This window comes from Parasteatoda tepidariorum, chromosome 1 (assembly GCF_982258835.1).
Source record: "Parasteatoda tepidariorum strain Cologne lab strain chromosome 1, Ptep-v5.0, whole genome shotgun sequence".
NCBI lineage: Eukaryota > Metazoa > Arthropoda > Arachnida > Araneae > Theridiidae > Parasteatoda > Parasteatoda tepidariorum.
The window spans coordinates 101531843-101547927 of record NC_141755.1 but is presented as its reverse complement, the minus strand read 5'-3'; the positions used below and the strand labels follow the sequence as shown (position 1 = coordinate 101547927).

The 16085-nt window shown below is 31.0% G+C and overlaps 1 protein-coding gene across 2 annotated transcripts in view; it reads right to left on the bottom strand.

The window, feature by feature from the left end:
- LOC107439585 (dnaJ homolog subfamily C member 2) overlaps positions 1-16085 on the bottom strand; it is a 62339-nt gene that overhangs the window by 9548 nt on the left and 36706 nt on the right. For both annotated transcript variants that reach the window (XM_043051721.3, XM_087149693.1), the window contains exons 11-13: positions 7265-7434; positions 6135-6207; positions 3026-3195 (exon numbers count right to left, since the gene is read on the bottom strand). In XM_043051721.3, coding sequence (XP_042907655.2) covers positions 3026-3195; positions 6135-6207; positions 7265-7434 — 413 coding nt within the window. The remainder of the gene's footprint in view (positions 1-3025; positions 3196-6134; positions 6208-7264; positions 7435-16085) is intronic.

Genomic DNA, 16085 nt, shown 5'->3' with positions numbered 1-16085 from the left:
TAGAGACGAACTAATTCCCTCCCCCCCTGTTTAAATCTCCATGAAAAACTAAATCTGTAAACCACCTCATGATCCCTAACTACGCTTGACTTTATTTTATAACCAGCATTGACCACTTTCTTATTTTATGACTATTATTAACTTTGTAGCACATAATGAAAAAACAAACCCCAACAACAAGTGAACATACATGGAAATTTAAAAAAAAAGAAAGGAAAAAAAAATGCCAAAATGAATATTTCATTTTATGTTTTATAACCTGCGTTGAACAGTCAACCTATTTCAGGGTTTACAAATATCAATGTTTATCTCCATAGCCTGGTAATTTTGAACACAACCCATCAAACCCTCTTAGATCAAGCAAAAGGACAAACTAGCTTTTACTCTGGTCTTTGGTTGGTGGAAAACCACAACAATTTCCCATAGTTAGCCCAACAACAAGGGGATTCGAACCCATGATCCGTCTATTATTGACAGGGAATCTGCTACAGTTTAGATTTTCAAATCTATGATTTTCCATGACTAATTTCAAGAATATTTAATGACTTAACGAAGCTACTATTTTCTCCGACAAAAACCCAACAATAAATTTAATAAAAGCATTATAATAATGTTAATTGAAATGATAAGTATAACCAAAACTGTTATACTCTGCATCATCATATTTATAGGTTTTAAATTTAAAAAACAGAGTAAAGAAAGAGTTGATGCAATAAAATAGCTGAAAAAAATACAAAAGCATAGATTATTTTTTTCTTTTTTCTGCAAAATTATATTCTAAAGATACTTTTCTTGTTCATAAGAAAGGAAAGAAATACTACTGATTTTCCTATTCTCATTTTAGAATAAATAAAAAAATTTGCAGTTGGCTGGCTTGCTTCAGCTAAAATTTCAAATTGATTAAAAAAAAAAAAATAATAACAAAAATTCTGAAATCGCATAAGCTTATAAGATAATTCTTTCTAGAAATGATGTTTTTTTCCTTCATTTTTTGAAAGATCTCCTTTCAGATATGATTCTGAAAGGAGATTTTGTTACAAATTTAGATATTCGGAACACCATGAAATTGGGAGGGTGGGGGAAACTCCATTTTTAAAATTAGATTGTTCAGTGACCTAAATCCATGGACTTTCCACGATTTAAAAATATATACAGTGAAACCTGTGTATAACGATACTGTCTATAACGATAAACCTGTCTATAGCGATATTTCCTTGAGGTCCCGGTGAAATTCCTATTTACTCAATGTATTTTTAACCTGTTTATAGCGATAACCACTTTTCAGTTAAACATGTCTACAACGATAATTTTTCCTCTTTTCATAGTTGATAGTTCCATTCCGATTTTTCTACCGTTGGAAAACGATTCCCCATCGAGCTTAAATGTGAGATAACAAAATGTTTTTTTTTTCTTCCCCCATCTCCTTTGTATGTAATATTCTTTCGTTGTTTCTGAGATAAAATGCCACTTTTAGGGGAAATTAGAGCAGTAGAAATGGGTGAAGGGGTATAGTAGGAGGGAGAGAGCTTCGTCAGAAATGCTGATGAAACTTTCTAATTTTATCAGCTCATGCCAGATAAAACAATGGCATTTAAGGGAGAAAATTGTAAAGGCGGTAAAAAATCAAAACAGAGGTTAACTGTTCTACTTTGTGCAAACAGTACTGGAACCGATAAACTGAAGCTGTTCGTTATAGGCAAATACGCTAAACCTAGATGTTTTAAGAATGTGAAAAGTTTACCAGTTGACTACAAGGCAAACAAAATAGCCTGGATGACAGAAGAAATATTTAACAACTGGCTGCTTGATGTGGATAAGGAGATGAAAAGAAAGAAGAAAAAAATAGCTCTCTTAGTTGACAAGTGCACTCCTCACAACAATCCTCCAAGTTTGAAAAATATAAAATTGTTTTATTTTCCCCCAAATTGCGCGTCGATTCTACAGCCATTAGATTTGGGAATAATAAAATGTTTCAAAGGATACTATCGAAAAAGATTAGTTCAGAACGTTGTTTATAATCTGGATAATAAACTCCCAAATCCTTATGCAGTTGATGTAAAAAATGCATGTGATTGGATTTCCGGAGGGTGGAATTCATTGACAGTTGACCATCCAAAATTGTTGGAAGAAAGCTTCTTTCTTTGAGGATAAAAGCAACGGAAACGCAGAAACTGAGCTTACTGAAATCACTGATGAAGAAGAAAAATGTGTGGCAGGCTTAAATTCGATTGTCAGTGAATTCCAAAGATCATCTAATACATCATATCTATTTAACGCAGATGAATTTTTAAATTTAGATAATGATGTGTTGGTTTTCAGTGGTGCAAGTGATGAAGAGATTTTAGCAGAAGTTATCCCGGGTGATCAAAGTGATGAGGAAGAAGCAGCCGACTGTTCTCAAAACAGGACTCAAATTTCACCCGAGAATGCCATATTGCTAATTAACACTTTGCAAGATTTTGTTGCAACATTACCAAATGTAACTGATGTTCATTTGAATTCATTAGATGGACTGAAATCTATGTGCATGGAAATGGCAATTGCTTCCAAAAATAAGCAAACAAAACTAACCGATTATTTTTCTAAATAATTTCTGTTTTGATTCATAAAATTGTAAGTAAATTTTTCTTGTGTGTTGTTTCATAATTCTAAGTAAAATTTTCATTTGGAGCCTATAAAAGAAGTTTAATTTATCATTAGTTTTAAACGTATACTTTTAAATTTCAAACCTGTCTATAACGATAACCTACCTATAACAATATTTTATTTAGGTCCCTACAGTATCGTTATAGACAGGTCTTACTGTATATATATTTTTAAATCGTGGAAAGTCGCAGCAAGGTGCTTCTAACACATGATTAGCCAATTATTGAGGATATATTACGTCAGCATTGAGGTCGAGACTAGTGGGGGCTTAGAATTTGTATCTAAGGTCATTACTGAAATTTAAACCTGGATAGCCACATTAGGAGGCAAATGACATTACATTTAATTGAGAGATTGCTAATATTGAAGATCAGCTTACCTGTTGTTTGTCCCAGCAGGAAAAAGATTAACACCTTTCACTAAAAGCTGAAGATCTGCAGGTGACCATGGCTTTTGGTTGCCTTTCTCCTCATTATTCACACAAGACCTTTGAGAAGAGGCCAACAGCTGCTCTTTCTCCTCTTCCAACTGCTTGTTTAAAGATTGAACCTGAAACATACGCTTAGTTTAAACTCTAAAACATAGTTTTTATATTTGTGCCAGTTTTTAAGCTGGTAGATTAAACGGGACATATCTTTAAGTAAAGTAAAATTGTTTGAAAACTGTCACGACAGAACAAAATTATCATTTCAGAAATTTTTCTTCTTTTTTCTTTTCTTTCTTTTCTACTAACCAAAAAAATTAATTGGAAGATCGATATAATGAGTACAACACGAGAAGTCTATTATTAAGACAGATTTACAATTCACTGTTAAAATGCTAATATTAAAGAAACGAAAATTGTAAGCTTATAACGAGTTACAAACGAAATTTTTTTTCAGTGAGATGCATTTTGCTACTGTTAAAGCAAGCAATTTACACAAAAAATTTCATAGGTTAAAAAAAAAATGTTTTTTTTTTTGGCTACCAACAAAATTATTTTTATCACGCCCCTTTATTCCCTTCGTAGCAGCTTGCTATTAAAATCAATACTCACATTTAAGTCAAAAGGTATTTATCATATATTTATTTTAAATCAACATAGTTTTTTTAAATTAAAAGAGGTAAATATGCTTTTCTTTTTTATTGCTATTTTAACAACAAATATGTGCATTGTACATACTAGCATATAAGTCAAAAAATTTAGTAAAAAAACAACAACAACAAGACATTAAATGAGGGAGTAGATTTATCAGTGGGTCAAAAAGTTGGACGAACGCATGTCGCTTGACCTCTCTCGAAATAGGACATTAAACCAAAATGGGGGTGGGAAACTATCATTGTAAATACAACTGGACTTGAAAAGATAAATTTCACAGTAGTTTATTCATGTTTGGTTAACAGCAGTAAGCTTCCTTGATTGATCATTTTTAAACCTTAAATTTCGTATTAGGTGCCCCTATTAAGGAATAAATCTCTTTTGATGCGGTGTATCAGGGTGGGCACTCAAATCAGGTTTCAAATTTCCCCGATTTTTCTAGGCTTTCCCGGTAAAAATCCCAAAAGTCTCAGGTCAATGTGCTTTTTCCCCTATAAAGTTTAGGATGGGTACAAGAAGTGTCAATATTATAAAGTATTTTATTTAAAACATTATTTTTTTTAAATGTTATTTTATCATCTTTGACTAAGGGGATAGAGTGCTAGACAGCTATTCTTTAAGACGAGTTTGACAGGGTTTTAATGGACCAAATTTGATGCAAGCGAAGTATTGCTAAGTTGATGGTATTTCAACTGTTTTGGCAATCAATTTCGTCTAAAAGTGGGTATAACAGTTGGTAAAAAATAATTTTAATGAAGAAAAAATTAGTAAAATTAAGAAAAAAATTCCAGGTTTTCTTTCAAAATCCCTGATTTTTCCAAGTTTCTGTCCAAATTTCCCTTATTTTCCCGGTTTTATTCAGTATAAAAAAATTCCCTGATAATTCCAGGTGGGTGGTCACACTGTATATGTTTGTTGTGAAGGAAAAAGAGGCTATGAATTTAAAAACTATACTTGCAGTCATCTATGCAGGGTTGACATTCTTCAACCACTAGATTTATGTCTAATAAGCCTTTCAAGGACAATGTGAGAAAATAAAGGACAGATATTCTAAACTCTGGTTTGCAATGACAAAATACTTTGAAATACTTTGGAAGCAATACCCAAAGGCATGGTAGCACTTAAAAAGAGTTGCATGCAATTGCATTTAATCAACAGCACGCAAGATGATGATTCAGATGAAAGTCTGATTATGAAGATAGGTCAGGCACCAATGTTTATGATGATGCTCCAATGACAGAAAATGATTTTATTGACTATGACAGAAGCGACAAGAAAATATTATTCAATGAATTTGACTCAGATATGATCTTTGATGTATTTCGACATTTTTGTTAAATTAATATATTTTTTTTAAAACACAAATTTTCTTAGTTTTTAAACGCCTGAAAAAATGTATGCAAAAGAAAAGTATGGATTTATACACCAGTAGTAGTAGTAGACTGGTAGTAAACAATGGGTGTTCCGTGTTCTGCTGATCACCTAACCGGAACATCTGCTCCTGCACCCCAGAGCCCAGGGTCAAGAAAACTGAGATGGACACAGTAGGCCTTGGCCGTCTGTGGGCTGTCGCGCCACTGAGTTTAGTTTAGTAGTAGACTTATACACCAGCATATACAGTATTTGCTTATGAGAACAAGCTCTCTATAGTGACAATTTCATCTGCTTTTGTGAATTGCTGTTATACAAACTTATATACTGTATTTTGCAAAAAAAAAAAAAAAAAAAAAAAAAAAAAAAAAAAAAAAAAATTCATTTTCTTTTGAGAAAAATATTTAAATAAAATATCATGCACTGAAATGAAAGTTATATACATTTGTTATGACATAGAAAATTCCTAAACTTTAGGTTCTGACAATCATAAATGCAGCACTTTACTCATCTCAACATTTTGTGATTAGAAGTTATCAATAGTTCATAATTTTTTTCTCTTATCAAAATTGATTACAAGTAAAGAAAATACTCAAATGAATGATGAAGGGTTCTGTGTATTTTAATTAACAAAAGAGATAATTTCAGATGTGATAAGACTTGGAAGTTCAATGGCAGATCGTAAACACACGTCTAAGGAAACAGAACACTATTTATAGAACAATATCAACTATTTTTATTTCGCTAATTATTCGCATTATTTGTTTCCAAACAAAACTTTACAAAATCACTATTGAGTACTATCTAGGGGCAAGTTTCAACAACGTTTTATTAAAAACATTTGCACACATTGCATCCTTAGGGATCACCTTACTAAACGCCTTAAATTTTCCTGATTGCTTAACAATCCTGAAAAATGGTAATTAAATTAATAAACAATTTGACAAGAACAGATTATTAAATTAAGAGGCCATTAAATTAATCAGTAATATGTCAAGAACAGGCAAAGCAAATCAATAAAAAGATACATTATAGGCACCTCTTTAAGAAAAACATTTTTTTGATTATCAACTCCTCCTTCCTTTTGTAAGGCAATATTCAAATCTTGTAACCTATAAAAAATAATTATAACTATAATAAGAATTGAATGTTAAAATTTTAATGTAGTAAAAAAAATTTAATGATTAGAAATATTAAAAGACTTCTACATCTATCTTACAATTATCACATTTAGCTTCCTTGAAATTTATTATGATAAAAACATCTAACAAGGAAAACTTTTTTGGGCAATGTTAGTTTTTTCAATAAACAAATTTTAAAATTGTGAAAATAAATTATTAAATCTTCATAAATATCACCATTGAAAACAATTACAAACTGGAACAAAATGAGAAAAATAGACCTTAAGCAATTACACCTTGATATATTTCCTCCCAATATATTTCTTAGCTTCCAAACAATCCTCACAAGGAAATTGAGAGTATTGCTAAGGAAAAGCTTTCAATGTATTAATAGAAAATTTATTGCATAGTAATATAGATACAAAACAAGATACTGAATTATGGACAAGAACTGAAATCGATTTGATTTCCAATGGACTGCAGACTGTTCAAAGGAAGAGATATTATCCCATATAAAGCTTCCCATTTTTTAAAAACATAAACTATACATTTTACACATAAAAGTCATGCAACGGAAAACAAAGTTTTAAATAAAAAAATGTGTAACATATTTGACAGAAAGTAATCACATTTAGAAAGTTAAAAAAAAAAAAAAAAAAAAAAAAACTATTTCATAGGGTTGACAAGGTAGGTTCCAAATTACATTGGATAAATAAAAATATATGGTACTGAAATATTATGTGATATGTATAATCAACTTTTTCAATTTAAAATTAAAAAAAGCAAAACAGTCAAACGTTAAACAAATAGTGTGTAGTCAAAATAATGAGAAAATGCATCGTGAAATGGACAATTCATTCCCAAATAGACAATTCATAACACATCTAAACATGACTACAAAGATTTTAATCTAGTAATAAATTTTAAACATAAAAAATAAATAAATAAAAAACAGATATTTAAAATTTTTTAATAATCATAAATACACTAAATAATTTAGACAAATTATAAAGAATTATAATGTTTAGAAAAAAAAACAAACACTAACTTTTGCAATGATAGTAAATTGCATAATTTGTCAACTTCTTTCAAATGAGATATTTTAGTTTCTTCATCTGAAGCATAATAATTGTTTTTTTCGCATAGCTGTTGAAACAATTTTCTTTCTCGCTTTTGCTGCTTCTTAAGTGCTTCTTTTTCCTTCTTCTCTTTTTCTTTCTAAAAATACACATAAAGTGACAGCTCAAAAAAAAATATTTTATAACCGATACATTGTTTTGCAGCATAAAGTGTTCGGCAACAAAGAGTAAAGAAAGAAAATAGATAAATAATTCAAGTCTCATTAGGGCTGCAACATCAATAATAAAATTGTCCAAGATAAAAAGACATTTAATATTAAATGAAATTGTAGATTGTGCCATACGTGGATATTCATTTTATGATTTGTTAATTAAATTAGAAAGAGTTTAAGTCAGATAATTTACATATATTTGATTTCTTTAGGAAAAAATGAATAATAGTTTCTATGTAGAAAATTAGAGACCTAAAAAATATCATTTACAACAAACCACAAAAATGTAATAAATAAAAAGAGAAAAAAAAAGTTTAATTCAAAGTCAGAGAAATTTTATAAGGTAAATCGAAATTGCAAATAAAACCTTTCACATGAGTTCCATTCTAAAAATACTTCAAGGCAGTATTTTTCCTCTCCATCAATTAACACAATCTAGAGTTGTTTACTAGAATTTTCAGAAATTTATAGTTTACCAATTCTAAAATGCACCATTCTATGATAAATACTTAATATATAAGGTATCTGCTACATTTTAGATTCTCCTGACATTTAGAACTTTTCCTGACTTAACGAAGTTACTATTTTCTCAGACAAAAAAACAATAAATTCAAAAATGCATTAAATATTAATTGAAATGATAGGCATAACGAAAACTGTTATACTCTGCATCTTCATATGTATAGATTTTTAATTTAAAAAACAGAGTAAAGAAAGAGTTGAAGCAATAAAATAGCTGAAAAAAATACAAAAGCAAATCGTTTTGTTTTTTCTTTTTTACTGCAGAATTATATTCTAAAGATACTTTTCCAGAACAGAAAGGAAAGAAACACTCCTAATTCTTCTGTTCTCACTTCAGAATTAAAAATAAATAAATAAGAATAACAACAAAACTTCTGAAATCACAGAAGTTTAAAAGATAATTCGCTCTAGAAATGATGTTTTTTCTTACATTTTTTAAAAGAACATCATAATTTTATACATATTTTAGTTGTATATAAAATATCTATGCATTGTATTGTTTAATAGTCAGTTGGAATATTTATTCTTAACAGTATTTCTTTATGAAAATTAGAATGCTATTCTGAATTGGAAATGAATTAGTGAATTACAATTATAAATAGTATACTAATTTTCATAAGCAAATACGGTCAAGAATAAACACTCAAACTGACTATTAAACAATACGATCCATAGATATTTTATAATTCTATATACAACTAAAATAAGTATAAATTTTTATTATTATTTTTTTAAAACAAAAATAAATGTAATTTCCTTTTAAACTTTTAGTACTATATTAACTCTTTAAAGTCCGAACTTCTTAACGACCTTCTTGGACCTCTGAAGGTGAATGGGTAGTAGTGATTGATGAGCTGCTTGACAGTGATGTATAGGAACTCATAAAAAGTCAAAAGGAAAGAGGTGTGTGAACTTCACGCTTTATTTAGAAACATTTCCCCCTGTGGTTTTAGGGGAGCGGTTTATCAAATTAACATTCACCCAAATGTTGTTCCTGTGTAAAATTCCGTCTCGAATCTGCCGAGTAGGGCAGTTTGAATACACGAATTTCCCGGAGCAGTAGTGATCAGGAGAGGAGAAGTGCAGCAAAAAATCAGTGACTGGATAAAAGCAGCAGCAGAGACTTTAGAACACTCCTAAATCAGCAATAATTGAATCTGTCGCGAAGGACAGAATTGATCCAGAAACTTTCGAATCATCCTGAAAGATCCTGAAATTATTGGATTATTTTGTGCAAATCCGAAAGGCAGTCAACTTTTCCGGGAAGTGCAATCGTGAAATCCTCGGATTCACAGAAAAGGGATGTGAAGTCTGAATAATCTGGTTTGAATCAACGAAACATTGAATTACCATTGGACACTGAGAGTCTCTTCAATCAAGGTAACTGTGTCTGGTAGCTATTCTGATGAAAAAATGAGGACATTTTACAGCAGGATGGCCGATTATTGTAGGATTTCAGCGACATGGTGTAATATCTCAGCCGATTGCATCATTCTTTATCATATAATACTGAGAAGAAATCATGTGATACTACTTCCTAGTAGAGAGGCGCCATCCAGTCCGAAGGGAAACTCCCGAATTTATAATTAACTCTTACTTTATACCATATAACAATCTATTTCTTATACACATGCATTCCGGAGACCACTGTGCGAAGGCAGCTCTCACAAGTCATGTCAATAATGTTAAACTTATCCTTCTATCCTTTTTATTTCTATTAAATTGTTATGTTTGTTAAATTATCGTCGTTATTTACTCCTATGCTGCACTAACTCCCACATATATATATTATATATATATATAGGGGAAAATGACAAAATGAATAGATTTATTAGAGAAAAGGTTCATAGTGAACCTTTTAATTCATTTGTTGCTAAAAACGAGTTTAAATGCAACAAATTGAAAATTTTTAATAGAAAAAATCATCAATCAGGAGAATTGCTGAAGGCGATTTTCCTTGATCACGGAACAGGGAAAGGATAGTAAATCCAGTTCTTTTGTGACTAAGCCGAAAAGTGAAGCTAATAGGTAGGCATTGACAATAGCAACTTATCTTGTTTGAAAAATACTTGGAATCTATTTCTATTCACTAAACACGCAATTATTTGCTGTACCATTTGGTAGTACTCTCATATGATTAGTAGGTAAAGTCTGTAAATGAGTGCAGGTGGTTAAATAGAATTGACAATACGCTCATTTGTAATGCTAAATCTAACCCAATCAATAGTTTACTCAATTAAATAAATTATTTAATTTAGTAGCAATTTTAAAAGTTAATCTCTAATTAAAAAAATAAAAATAAACCCACCAGCTAAAATGAACCATACCTTATTTTAAACGTTAATTTTTGTGTTTGATTTCATACTCTTCTGAAAACAGTACTATTATTGAATTCTAAGAACAGTATTATTATTGCTGAATTAACCGATACTTATTTGCTTATAAAAGAAGTTTTGTAGCTGCATATGAATTTAATACTATAAAGAACAGTTTAAGTAACATTTTTTCATGTTTTAATATATTCATGTTATCAATATCGAAAAGCATTTACAAAATAACAACATCTATACTGAATTAAATTTGTTTTTAGCAAAGTGTAAAGAAGACGAACCATTTCTATTTTTTTTGTTCGTCTTCTTTGACACTAAATCGTAATAGGATAAACAAGATAGTAAAAAATTGTTTTTTTATTAATTTTTAAACCATTTATTTAAAATCTCAGTTGAAGGCTCTTTACAGAATGCAAAGTATAATATAATGTTCATCTCCAATTTCTGATGCGAAAAAAGTTTCTAATCATCTTGATAAAAATATAATATATTTGTAGATCCATTAAAAATAACTTAAATATAACAACACTGCTTAAGCTTTAAAATGACTCATTATGCATTAATAAACAATTTAAACATTTTATATTTATGAAATTACATTTTATGAAACAATATAGTTTCTGGAGATAAAAAGCATTGAATAGGTTTTATGACTTATTAGGGATAAAAATATTTTTATAATAGTTGGCAAATTTTGAGTACTTATCTCACCCATAAATTTATTTATTTTTTAATGCTTTTTATTGTGCCTCACTAAGTCCTCACAAGTGTCCATAACTCATTTTTAGTACGTACCTCATCCATATATTTTAGTTCTCAAAAGTGTTTATTTATATTACATATTTTTCATTTATTAATATTAAGAATGAAATGCATGTAGGGGGTTAATGCCTGCCGCCTCCACGTGGTGCCCCCTGGATACCACTCACTGGGTAACTAAATGGCAGGCAAACATACATGATGAGTGAACGAAAAGCCTTTGATACGGCATCATCCATTGCGCCCGTCAACAAGGGATGCTTTCAGGAATTAGGCAGAGGTTGCTGTTCGAAAAGTCTTATACAGTCTCCAGTAGCATATGGTAAGCCCTCGGGTGAGCCCAGTGCTAATACCGCTGCTTTGCAGTCTGCTTCGGAAGCTGGTGAGGCGTCCAAAGGTGCAGACCCTTCCTCTGTAGGAGTCTCTGGTCCCCAGAGGCATTCGGGGGACAGTGTGTCTGGTACCATTAGATTGTCCAAGAGCCGGAAAAAGAAGTTAAGGAAAATGAGGGCCATGGCCACGAATGGAGGAGCTAAGAGACCTAGGTCTTCTGGTGCAACTCCCTCTCTCAATGTGCTAACCCATAGAGGAAAGAAGCCCAGGGAGGAAAGCCCAATCCAGTGGAGTGGTTCCCCTCGGTGAGGATAGCCGAGCTGGAGAGGGGGATCCAATCTGGTGTCTCTCTTGCATGTGCAACAGAGTCTACGAAGATCGCTATAGTCCTGGAGGACTTTCCTCCGAACAAGCTTTCTCTGGAAGACTCTAATAACATCTTGAAGGAAATCTTGGAGCGGACTGACGCCACTCCTGGTGGCGAAAGACTGCCCGAGATTTATAGTAACCACCTCCAAAGAGGAGTGCTGGTAATTCAATGTAATGATTTTACTGTTGGGTGGATCAAAGACCACTTTAACAACAAAGCCTTGGGTAACCTTAAGCTCAAGGTCATAGGGGCAAACGAGCTTCCCAAGCCCGTGAAGGTTGCCTTTAAAACTAAGGAGCGATTCTCTGAACAGAGCACCTTTTTATGGCGTCTTCAGAGACTAAACCCAGGGTTGAAGTCGATGGGGTGGAGGATTCTGCAAAGTGCTGTGGGACCTGGCACCTCTAGATGGATCTTTGAGGTGGAGCCTGAAGACGCTGAAGCAATCGCAAGGGCAAACTTTTGCGCACTGACTGGAGTGGATCGTGGAGTCTTTAAAATTATCCACGATCCTAACAGGAAACATTTCCATTATCAAACTTCAATATTATTAGAACTTTATGTGACCCATAAAGCTTTAAAAAAAGCGTGATTTTAGTTAATATTAACTTAAACAAAAAATAACTAAAAAAATATGTTTCTGTTACTTTGAGAAAGCTGAATTTTCGACACATTTTTGAGATAATTTTTTTCTACCTTTTTGCATGATGTAGGCATTTGAAAATAATCTGTTTTAAGAAAAAATAACCACAAATTTAAAAAATAAATAAAATAACAAAAAACTATTGTATAAATAAAAGGAAAATATGGAGAAAAAAAAATAAAAATCTCATTATTTACTTAATTCCTGCTTTTGAATATTTAACCCGAAAAACGTTCCATGGGGATGAAATAAGCAATGTTCACAAGCCGATTGTCAGTTTGAATGCCATGAAGTTTCACTGACAAGTAGAGCTCGCCTTTGATTTATTAGTGACGTGGGGGAGCAAATGACTAAAGAGAACCCCCAACAAAGTGGGTCAGTTCATTTGTGATTTTTCCCTTCTGTAAAACTGAGGATGTTAACGGTGGTAAAATTTCCACTGCTTGGGTCGTTAAAGAGTTAAATTAAATCTGTTTAAATATAACAAAGCACAGAAAAAAAAATTGCTAAACAATAATATTGATAATTTTTAGTATTTCCTAGCTTGGTCTTCCAGCGTTTTCACTGAGCTGGGCTTTTATCAAACAAAGACTAACGTGCATTATCAGAAAGTAATGTATTTGAAGTGTATGAATAATTTTAAGGAATGTATTTTTATACCTTTTTCCCCCTACATCAGGGGATTGGCGTTATAAGTCATATCTTTTCATACAGACAGATGGCAGTCTGCACTGTTTAATTATGCTGGGTATGATATTCTATAGGTACACCAGAGATTGTACGGAATCCGATTAATAGCAGCCGGTCATTCGGTCTCAGTCTCAATTTGTTTGAGATGTTATTTTTAATAAAAGTATCTGTGTTTTGAATGGATAACACAATTAATTGACATAAAACTGCAATCCTCATAAAAGAAGCAAAACAAGAAATGATGAATGCAACATTTACTAATAGAAATTGAAGCACGGGTCTGCCAAAAATAAATCCTCCATTTGGAGTTTATCGAAGACGACAAAGGTAGGAGAAGTATTTCCTATCTTAATTCCAAATGAAAAATTTAGGTGAAGAATTAATTTAACAAAAGGAACATCTTAGGCTTCAAATGAAAAAACTTGAACAAGAAATGAAAAATTTTTGTATCAGGGTGCTTAGCACATGCACCCTAATCATTCCCCCCCCCTCTATTGTTGAAAGTTCATATGTATAAAAACGATTTCAAAAACTTTACATGAACATGGTAAAATAACTAGTTTCTGACAAAGAACTATTTTCTTGGTTATATTAATCGCCAAAAAAAAACAATTTAATCAGAAATTTAAATACAGTACCACAACAATATTTTGGGAATCAAATAAATATATTGTTGTAGAGGGATATATTGTTCTACATACTTTGGGGACACAATAAGATATTTTAATGTTATATATGTATTAACTATAAATATATTATGCAAAACATTATTTTCAGATTGCTAATTATGGTTATATGGTTAAATATTCAAAACAATTGAAATAAATTCAGAAAATAAGACTGTAAGCCTACCCGAAAACCGTTTTTATTGAAAATCTGATATTTTTGTCTGTTTATTTATCTTTTTGACTGTCAAGCCAACCAACAATGGTGCTCCACCCACCCTCCATAGAAAAAATTATCTTTCAGGTGCTAATATGATGACTGTGGCCATTCTTTTAACATGAAGGTAATGAAATTAGATAGGAATGTCACATCTCTGATTTTTTAAGAGATACAAGAGGCAGTTCTAAGGATGGAAGCTCTTGGTGTGGTCAGCAGTGAGTCTTCTCTTGTGAGAAAAGATGGAAAAAATGGCAAAATATGATAAATTAAGATTTTTTACATTATTGGAAAACCAATTATAAATGGAGAAAATAACGTTGAAATTTGGAAAAAAATCGTTTTACGGGGGTTTATTGCTTCAGAGAATATCGTAATATTGAGAGGAGCATGCAAGTTTGTCAGGACCATGAAACACTATTGTAATAAAAGGAGTTATTGTTGTATTGGATATCATACTAGCGAGAGTTCACCGTATATTCAACATTGAGTCCTTCATTCTATTTTTGAAATAAATAATTAGTTAAAATATAATTCAAAAAAGTTATCATATACTTATATTTTTTAGACATAAATAAATATATCTATTTATAAATGCATATTCAACAAAACATTAACAAGATTAATATCATTGACCATACTGAATTTATAAAGATATGTAAAGTAAAGAATTAAGTTAACAAAGAAAACTTAATAAATTCATATTACTAATGTAAATTAGTGAAAAGCCCCCCCTTTTTTAAAATTTTTAATTAAAATTTAGTACTTAGTTTAGTATTTTTTTTTAATGAAATGATTACAAAATATTTAAATAATTTTTAATAGTAAATACAATGAGTATTGAAGTCAAACATTTTTGTCAGAAGTAAATTATATGGTTCTTACAATCATAGCATTTAACAAATCTCAGATTATAGAATATTTATTTAAATTGTTTTTAATTCAAATTATTTAGAGACGAACTAAAGTTCCTTGGAATGAGTGCATTTGCTAAATGTTAAAGTAGCAAAAGCTACTCACTTTATACTTTCATTAAAATCTTGACTCTAAATATTATTGAATTCTTTTTTCTCCATAAATAATTTAAGAGCACTGAAAATTTTAAAAACAATAAAGTGCAATAAAAAGTTTAAAATTTTTTATGCAGTAAGTGGATGGTCCATCAGGTAAAAAAAATCATACTATTAAAAATTTCAATTAATTTTTATCTTTGTTACATTTAGTGGAGATGGGAATTTTGAGGTGATGAAAGCTTTGTGATTGTTGACTGCATAGGATCCATACGTAATTAAAGAGTGATCTCCAAGTTAAATTCAAGGATTGTGGTACAGATAGAATAGCAGAAGTAGGTCATTAGTTTGCCAGTGAGGGAGATGATGGCGCTTTACCAGCGATAAAATAAACGAGAGAAATAAAATTTTCATTTGCTATTAGGTAAAAGTTTGATGATATTTAGCATGTCTCCATGATCAACAAAATTCAGAGAAATTTTTCAGTTAAATTTCAAAGAGCAGAAAGTGAATCCTGGAATCGAGAATCTCTTGTGAAATACAGCAGAGTTGCACATGAGAGTGTAAGAATTCTTCCCACCACACACATGGGGCCCAGCAAGTAATTCATCAAACATGCAAAATGATTGGCACTGTCATGTTCAAAATCGACATGGTAAAAAAACAATATTTCATTTTGGAAAAGAGAAAATATTGGAAATGAAAAAAAGCATCTTTAAGATATTTCAAAAAACAAAAATAATCACATTTAAGCACATTTTAAAAAGGGCATGCACCCTGTGTAGGTATGCCAGAGACCGTATGGAAGATAATTGATAACAGTCGACCATTCGGCCGCATTCCTAATTTGTCTGATGTGTTATTTGTAATAAAAGTGTCTGTGTTATAAAATCTGGATAACACAACTAATTGAAATAAACCCGTAACTCCATAAAAGAAGTAAGATCCCACAGTATTAAATTACATTTCGAATAGTGAGTCATAAAACAATTTTTATACTAATTAAAAAAAGTTTCAGACATCTTATAAAAAATTTTAG